Source organism: Arachis stenosperma, chromosome 3, assembly GCF_014773155.1.
Source record: "Arachis stenosperma cultivar V10309 chromosome 3, arast.V10309.gnm1.PFL2, whole genome shotgun sequence".
In the NCBI taxonomy this organism is placed as follows: domain Eukaryota; kingdom Viridiplantae; phylum Streptophyta; class Magnoliopsida; order Fabales; family Fabaceae; genus Arachis; species Arachis stenosperma.
The window spans coordinates 95,325,241-95,334,616 of record NC_080379.1 but is presented as its reverse complement, the minus strand read 5'-3'; the positions used below and the strand labels follow the sequence as shown (position 1 = coordinate 95,334,616).

General features: G+C 36.8%; 1 protein-coding gene across 1 annotated transcript; it reads left to right on the top strand.

The window, feature by feature from the left end:
* Positions 1 to 4,324: 4,324 nt before the first annotated feature.
* Positions 4,325 to 5,833, top strand: LOC130966427 (uncharacterized). The gene is made up of 2 exons (XM_057891231.1): positions 4,325 to 4,580; positions 5,016 to 5,833. The coding sequence occupies exons 1-2, from the start codon at positions 4,325 to 4,327 to the stop codon at positions 5,831 to 5,833; spliced, it is 1,074 nt and encodes a 357-aa protein (XP_057747214.1).
* Positions 5,834 to 9,376: the final 3,543 nt, after the last annotated feature.

The window sequence follows — 9,376 nt, the reverse complement described above, 5'->3', positions numbered from 1 at the left end:
ACTCAATTTTTGAGGTGGAAAGAACCTTGCCAAGAAGGCATTGACTAGCTTTTCCCAAGAGTTCAGGCTTTCTTTAGGTTGTGAGTCCAACCATATCCTAGCTCTGTCTCTTACAGCAAAAGAGAATAGCATTAGTCTGTAGACCTCAGGGTCAACCCCATTAGTCTTGACAGTGTCACAGATTTGCAAGAACTCAGTTAAAAACTGATGAGGATCTTCCGATGGAAGTCCATGAAACTTGCAATTCTATTGCATTAGAGAAACTAATTGAGGCTTAAGCTCAAAGTTGTTTGCTCCAATGGCAGGGATAGAGATGCTTCTCCCATAGAAGTCGGGAGTAGGTGCAGTAAAGTCACCCAGCACCTTCCTTTTGTCTTTGCTCCTGCTCATATGAAAGAGAAGAGAACAAGAAAATATGGAATCCTCTATGTCACAGTATAGAGATTCCTTGAGGTGTCAGAGGAAAAGAAAAATAGAAGGAAGAGGTAGAAGAATTCGAACTTATCAAAAAAGATGGAGTTCAGATTGTGCATTGAGGAGGAGTGTTAGTCCATAAATAGAAGCATGTGAGAAGAGTGGAAGAAATTTTCGAAAATAAATTAAAAATATTTTGAAAAAAATACTAATTGATTTTTGAAAACTAAGAGTGGAAAAAGAAATCAAGTGATTTTTGAAAAAGATTTTGAAATTAGAAATCAAAAAGATATAATTGAAAACTATTTTGAAAAAGATGTGATTAAAAAGATATGATTGAAAAGTTATGGTTTTAAAAAGATGTGATTGAAAAGATATGATTGAGAAACAATTTAAAAAGATTTGATTTTTTAAAATTAATGACTTGGCTAACAAGAAAAGATATGATTCAAACATTAAGCCTTTCTCAACAGAAAAGGCAACATACTTGAAATGTTGAATCAAATCATTAATTGTTAGCAAGTATTTTTGAAAAGTGGAAAGAAATTGATTTTGAAAATATATGATTGAAAAGATAAAATTTGAAAAAGATTTGATTTCGAAAAATTTTGAAAACTTGAGAAAAATTTGAATTGAAAACAAAATCTTCCCTCTTGTGCCATCCTGGGGTTAAACGCCCAGAATGGTGTACATTTTGGCGTTTAACGCCCAAAGCTCACCCCTTTTGGGCGTTAAACACCCAGCCAGGCACCCTGGCTGGCGTTTAAACGCCAATTTTCCTTCCTCACTGGGCATTTTGAACGCCCATCCTTTTTCTGTGTAATTCCTCTGCTAAATGTTCTGAATATTCAATTCTCTGTATTATTGACTTGAAAAGACACAAATTAAAAATTTTTTTGGATTTTTAATAATGAGGAATAATCAAAATGAAACTAAGATCAAATAAACAATGCATGCAAGACACCAAACTTAGAAGTTTGTATACTATTGACACTAACAAAATGAGAATGCATATAAGAAACAACAAAACACTCAGGACAAGAGAATTTAAAGATCAGAACAAGGAAATCATCAAGAACAACTTGAAGATCAATTAAGACACATGAATGAATTCGAAAAATGCAAGAAGAATAGAAACATGCAATTGACACCAAACTTAAAATGAGATACTAGACTCAACAAAAAACAAAAATATTTTTGGTTTTAAGATTTTATAATTTTTTTTTGGATTTTTTTTTTGAAAATTGAGTGAAAAAGAAAATAAGGATATCAAAATTCTTAATGAGAATTCCAGGAATCATGCAATGTTAGTCTAAAGCTTTAGTCTAAAGGAATTAGACATGGCTAGCCAAGCTTCAGCAGGACATTGCATTCAAGAGCTAAATTGATGAGAATCAATCAGCTTTGGTGATGATAAGAACATCAGCTTGAAATACTAGAATTCATTCTTAAGAACTCTGAAGAAAAATACCTAATATAAGCAACAAGATGAACCGTCAGTTGTCCAAACTCAATCAATCCCCGGCAACGGTGCCAAAAACTTGGTGCACGAAATTGTGATCTCTACTTTTCACAACTCAAACAATCCCCGGTAATGGCTCCAAAAACTTGGTGCTCAATACCATGGTCTAAACATAATTTCACAACTTCGCACAACTAACCAGCAAGTGCACTGGGTCGTCCAAGTAATAAACCTTACGCGAGTAAGGGTCGATCCCACGAAGATTGTTGGTATGAAGCAAGCTATGGTCATCTTGTAAATCTCAGTTAGGCAGATTCAAATGGTTATGGAGGATTAATGATTAAAACATAAAGTAAGGATAGAGATACTTATGTAATTCATTGGTGAGAATTTCAGATAAGCGTATGGAGATGCTTTGTCCCTTCCATCTCTCTACTTTCCTACTGTCTTCATCCAATCCTTCTTACTCCTTTCCATGGCAAGCTGTATGTTGGGCATCACCGTTGTCAATGGCTACAGTCCCGTCCTCTTAGTGAAAATATTCAACGCGCTCTGTCACAGCACGGCTAATCATCTGTCGGTTCTCAATCAGGTTGGAATAGAATCCAGTGATTCTTTTGCGTCTGTCACTAATGCCCAGCCCTCAGGAGTTTGAAGCTCGTCACAGTCATTCAATCATTGAATCCTACTCAGAATACCACAGACAAGGTTTAGACCTTCCGGATTCTCTTGAATGCTGCCATCAATTCTAGCTTATACCACGAAGATTCTGGTTAAGGAATCCAAGAGATAAACATTCAAGCCTTGTTTGCTTGTAGAACAGGAGTGGTTGTCAGGCACGCGTTCATAAGTGAGAATGATGATGAGCGTCACATAATCATCACATTCATCATGTTCTTGGGTGCGAATGAATATCTTAGAACAAGAATAAGTTGAATTGAATAGAAGAACAATAGTAATTGCATTAATACTCGAGGTACATCAGAGCTCCACACCTTAATCTATGGTGTGTACTCCACCGTTGAAAATACATAAGAACAAGGTCTAGGCATGGCTGTGAGGCCAGCCCCCAAAATGTGATCAAAAGATTCAAAGATCTAAAGATGATCAAAGATCCAAAGATAAAAATACAATAGCAAAAGGTCCTATTTGTAGAGAACTAGTAGCTTAGGGTTTACAAAGATGAGTAAATTACATAAAAATCCACTTCTGGGCCCACTTGGTGTGTGCTTGGGCTGAGCATTGAAGCTTCTATGTGTAGAGACTTTTCTTGGAGTTAAACGCCAGCTTTTGTGCCAGTTTGGGCGTTTAACTCCCATTCTTGTGCCAGTTCCGGCGTTAAACGCCAAAATTCTTGAGCTGACTTGGAACGCCTGTTTGGGCCATCAAATCTCGAGTAAAGTATGGACTATTATACATTGCTGGAAAGCCCAAGATGTCTACTTTCCAACGCAATTGAGAGCGCGCCAATGGGGCTTCTGTAGCTCCAGAAAATCCACTTCGAGTGCAGGGAGGTCAGAATCCAACAGCATCTGCAGTCCTTTTCAGCCTCTGAATCAGATTTTTGCTCAGGTCCCTCAATTTCAACCAGAAAATACCTGAAATCACAGAAAAACACACAAACTCATAGTAAAGTCTAGAAAAGTGAATTTTAACTAAAAACTAATAAAAATATAATAAAAACTAACTAAAACATACTAAAAACATACTAAAAATAATGCCAAAAAGCGTATAAATTATCCGCTCATCAGCTACCCAAAGGAGTCAATTGGTGAATGCATGATGGTAGACACAATGGAAAAGCTGGTTCAAGGAGTCCTAGAAGAAGAATAGTGTGAAGAAGTAATGAAGCAAAATCAACAAATATCATGTGGTGAACTACCACAAGAAATCATAGAAGGCTCAATCATGCTAGACAAGGCAAACAAAAATAAAGTGGAAGCACCAAAATTGGAGTTAAAGACCCTTCCTCCAAGCTTGAAGTATGCCTACTTGGGTGACAATGACACATATCCAATAATCATCAACTCAAGCTTGAGTGAAGAATAAGAAGAGAAGCTCATCAATATGTTTAGGCAACACAAGGATGCCATAGGGTGGACACTTTCATATTTAAAAGGGATTAGCCCTTCAATGTGGATGTATAAAATCCTTCTTGAGGAGGATGCCAAGCCCTCAATACAGCCACAAAGAATATTGAACCCAACAATGAGGGAAGTGGTACAAAAAGAAGTGTTGAAGTTATAGCAAGCAAGGGTGATTTACCCCATCTCAGATAGCCCTTGGGTGAGCCCGGTCCAAGTAGTTCCCAAGAAGGGCGGAATCACAGTTGTGCCAAATGAAAGAAATGAATTGATACCAACAAGAACAGTGACTGGATGGTGCATGTGTATAGACTACAGAAATCTCAATGAAGCCACAAGGAAGGACTATTTTCCTCTACCATTAATGGATCAAATATTGGAGAGGCTTGCTGGACATGAGTACTACTGTTTCTTGGATGGATACTCAGAATACAACCAGACTGTAGTGGATCCCAAAGCCCAAGAGAAGACTTCTTTCACTTGCCTTTATGGTGTTTTTGCATATAGATGTATGCCCTTTTGGTTTGTGCAATGCACCTACCACATTCCAAAGGTGCATGCTGTTCATTTTTCTGATATGATTGAGAAGTTTATTGAGGTTTTCATGGATGACTTTTCAGGTTTTGGTGACTCCTTTCCTAATTGCTTACACCACTTTGCCTTGGTGCTCAAGAGATGTCAAAGACTAACCTAGTTTTGAATTGGGAAAAGTGTCATTTTATGGTTACCGAAGGGGCAGTCCTTGGCCACAAAATCTCTTAAAAAGGCATAGAGGTAGATAGAGCCAAGGTGGAAGTGATTGAAAAATTATCCCACTTGCAATGTCAAAGCAATTAAGAATTTCTTGGGACATGCTGGGTTCTATAGATGATTCATTAGAGACTTTTCAAAGATTGTCAAACCTCTAAGCAACTTGTTTGTCTCTAATGTACCATTCATCTTTGATAGAGAATGTATGCAAGCCATTGATGAGCTCAAAAGCAAGCTCTACTATGCACCTATTATAGCACCACCTAACTGGGACTTACGTTTTGAATTGATGTGTGATGCATCAGATTTTGCTATTGGTGTTGTTTTAGGACAAAGGAGAGACAAGCTAGTGCATGTCATCTACTATGCTAGCAAGGTTCTTAATGAAGCCCAAAGGAACTACACCACCACAGAAAAAGAACTTCTTGCTATAGTTTTTGCTTTTGATAAATTCAGATCATATCTCATTGGTTCTAAAGTTATTGTGTTTACTGACCATGGAGCTCTCAAATACTTGTTAACCAAACAAGAATCCAAGCCTAGACTGATAAGATGGATCCTACTACTCCAAGAATTCAACATTGAAATCAAGGACAGAGGTGGGGCAGAAAATAAGGTGGCTAACCACCTATCAAGGATACCACATGAGGAGAATGAAGCACACAGCCCTGGGGTAAATAAAAGCTTTTCAGATGATCAATTGATGATGATTCAAGAGGCTCTATGGTTCGCAAATATAGCCAATTTCAAGGCCATTGGAGAGCTACCTTCCAACATCAACAAACACTTGAAAAGGAAGCTCATCAATGATGCTAAGTATTACAGTTGGGATGAGCCTTACCTCTTCAAGAGGTGTGCTGATGGGATTCTGAGAAGATGCATCTCTCATGAGAAAGGACAAGAGGTTCTTTGGCATTGCCATGGATCCATCAATGGAGGACATTTTAGTGGAAAAAGGATTGCGGTCAAAGTGTTGCAGTGTGGATTCTTTTGGCCTACAATATTCAAGGATGCAAAGGAGTTTGTAACAAGGTGCAATGAGTGTAAAAGAGCTCGCAATTTACCCAAGAAGAATGAAATGCCACAAAGATTCATCATGGAATTAGAGTTGTTTGATGTTTAGGGGATTGATTTCATGGGACCATTCCCACCCTCATACTCAAACAACTACATATTGGTGGTTGTTGACTATGTATCCAAATGGGTAGAGGCCATAGCTACATCAACAAATGACAACAAAGTGGTGATCAATTTCTTGAGGAAGAACATATTTAGCTGGTTTGGGGTTCCAAGAGCTCTTATAAGTGACGGGGGAACTCACTTTTGCAACAAGTAACTTGGGACACTCCTCCTTAAATATGGTATTAAGCACAAAGTAGCAACCCCATACCATCCACAAACCAATGGTCAAGCTGAAATTTCAAATAGAGAACTCAAGAGGATCCTTGAGAAGACTGTTGGAAACTCAAAAAAAGATAGGTCCAAGAAGCTAGATGATGCATTGTAGGCTTATAGAATAGCTTTTAAGACACCTATTGGCATGTCTCCATACCAATTGGTGTTTGGAAAAGTTTGCCATCTACTAGTGGAGCTTGAACATAGAGCATTTTTGGCTCTAAAGATGTTTGATAAATGAGAATTTAGTGTCGGTTCGGAATTTAATCAAAATAGGAATCACTTCGTCAGTAGCATAGTCCTAACCAACAATAAACTCTCACAATTAAAATGTAATCCAATGGATGTCACAATTCAAACCAAAATATAAACCAAGAGTATTTAGACTCCCGGGTCATCTTCCTTAGGAGTTGCAATTGAGGTGATTAGTCATTGGCTATGAGGGGAAATGGGGGTTTGATGGCATAAGAAGCAAAGAAATGTAAATAGCAAGGGAGTAAAACAAGCATGCAAGAAATTAAAGATCAAAAGCAACTAAAAGCAATGAAAATGGAAATTAAATACTAAAAAGGACTCTTGGTGAGAATTGGGGAATTAAGGAATCCTGTCCTAGTTGCGGATCATAAACATGGTAATTGAGTGTGAATTAATCCCAATTAGTCCATCCTAACATCGAGGACAAGTCAAAAGGGCATAATTAATCTCAATCTACAAGTCCTAGACAACTCTATTAATGGGAGGCTTAGAGTTAGTGGAAACCAAATTAATTAACAATCATCACACAATGCAGAATGGACATCCACAACTCAATTTCACCCAAACACCTATTCCTCAACCAAGAGTGTGAAAACTAAACATGCAAGAAATAATAGTCAAAGCAATAAAATTCAAAGCAATAAAATGTAAGGAAAGGAAAATTCAAATGCAAGAAACCTCTTGGCATGGATTGAGGGCTAAGGTTACTTATCCTAGCCATTGACCACAAACACATGATGATTATAAGAGTTAATCCTACTTAGTCTATCCTAACATCGAGGATAAGTCAAATAGGTATAGTTGATTCCAATCCCTAAGTCCTAAGTCAACACTATTGGGTCACTTAGGGTCAAGGAAAACCAAATCAACTAACTACTCTAATGTATCAAACAAGAATGGACATCAATGACTCAAGGATCACCAAAGTCATCCATTCCAAGCCAAGAGTGAAGAAAAACTAAATAAAAACTAAGCCAAGCATTTTATCAAACACTTGGTGTGCATGAAAATAAAATAATATTAAATTACATAAAAAAATAAAATCTAACTACCAAAACCAAGAAAATGATAACAACTAAAGGAAGCATTTAATGAACATAAAACATAAATTGCATTAATTGAAATTAAATTCAGCAAAAGTGTTCATAACATAAAAGAGAGAAAATAAAGGAAATAACAAGAGAAACAAAGAAGATCAAGATGAAGGAACATGAAAACATAAAGGAAACTACACTAAAACATGAATTAAAGACTGAAATTAAAGGAAATTAAACTAAACCTAACCTAATTCTAGAGAGAGGGGGAGCTTCTCTCTCTAGAAACAAAGAGAAAAATATGTAAAAGCTAAACCTAATTGCCCCCTCCCTTCATTCCTCTTCACTTTGGCCTCAAATAGCTTCAGGAAATGAGTTGGACTGGGTTTTGGAGGCCCAAAATTTGTCCCCAGCAATTTGCATTAATGAGCTCACGTGATACGGGTCACGCATACGCGTCGGTCATGCATACGCGTCGCCGGACAAAATTCCTCCCACGCGTACGCATGGGTCAGCATACGCGTCGCTGAGCTCGCGCTTGTGTGCGCGCACGCGTCGCTTGTGCGCACGCATGGATGCTGAAATGTCCAAACTCCATTTCTTCATGGTTTCTTCCCTTTTGCATTCTCTTTTTCTCACTTCTTCAACCCATACTTGCCTTGGAAACTTGAAATCACTTAGCAAATACATCAAGGCACCAAATGGGATTAAAGTAAATAAAAATTGATAAAATTAAGCACAAAAGAGCATGTTTTCACTTTCAAGCACATTTTTGGAAGAAATCTCAAAAGCATGCTATTTAGATGAATAAATGTGGGTTTATATGATGAAATCCACTCAAATCAAACTAAATTATATCGTCAAATATGGATTCATCAATTCTCTCACACTTAAACAATAGCATTTCCTCATGTTAAACACAACCAAGGAAGACGAATGAAAGGGTACACAATTTATTTAATGCAACTACTTATATGCATGCAACTATACTAAATGCTATCTATCTATATCTATACTATGGCTCCTATTGAGTTCGGTAAAAAACAAACAAGAGAATCTCAATCAATCCAAAATAGAAATTAGGGCCAAGATAAAGCAAATATAGCAATATGATCAATGTCCCAAGATTTTATTTGAAAAATTTGCAAGAACTTAAAAAGCAACTTGCAAGAAGATACAAGATAAGGGATGGAATCATATAATTGAGCAATTGAACCCCTCACTGGATGTGTTTACACTCTAATCACTCAGTGTTTAGGGCTTAATCACTCAATGCTCATTTAATCATGTTTTTCAAAGATTTGCAACTCTTCTAACAATCAACTAATATTTGATACATGAATGCAAACATCATGAGGACTTTTGAGGGTTGTAATGGGGCTAGGGTAAGGGTAGGATTAATATGGTTAGGTGGACTTAGTAAATTGGATCTTTAATTAGCCCAAGTATCCCACCTAATTCTATATCATCCTATATACATAACAAAACAACCTAACTACTCATTTATCCCTTTCTCACATTCACTCATGCATGCTTCTTTTCAATTCAACCACATATGGATCTCTTATTTACATTATCATTTGTTTTTCTTTTTAAAGCATGTACATCAAAATTTTCTTTTATCGTATAAGAGAGATGCATATGTTTTAAGTGATAGATGCATGAGTGTTTACCAATTTTTCTAAATATTCTCAATGAACACCCAAAATAACTTTCTACCATTGTTTCCTACAAATTTTCCCCACACTTGATTAACACACATACTCAAACCCAAGCTAATCAAAGATACAATTCAAGGATATAATGGTTTCTCACTTAGGGCAAATGATGTGCTTAAAATTAGAACAAAGAGAAATTAAAAGGCTCAAAAGTGGTTTACAAGGGCAGATGGAAGGGTTGACCATATGGGTATGTAAGTTCAATTTCAAAAAAATGGCCTCAATCATACTAAATGCAATTCAAAATATCAAATATAGGACATA

Bases quoted from the DNA above. Each gene is read 5' to 3' on its own strand.
- LOC130966427 (XM_057891231.1), top strand. From the start codon at position 4,325: ATGGATCAAATATTGGAGAGGCTTGCTGGACATGAGTACTACTGTTTC. The intron at 4,581-5,015 runs GTTTTGGTGACT...GTGATGCATCAG, and splicing joins TTTCATGGATGACTTTTCAG to ATTTTGCTATTGGTGTTGTT.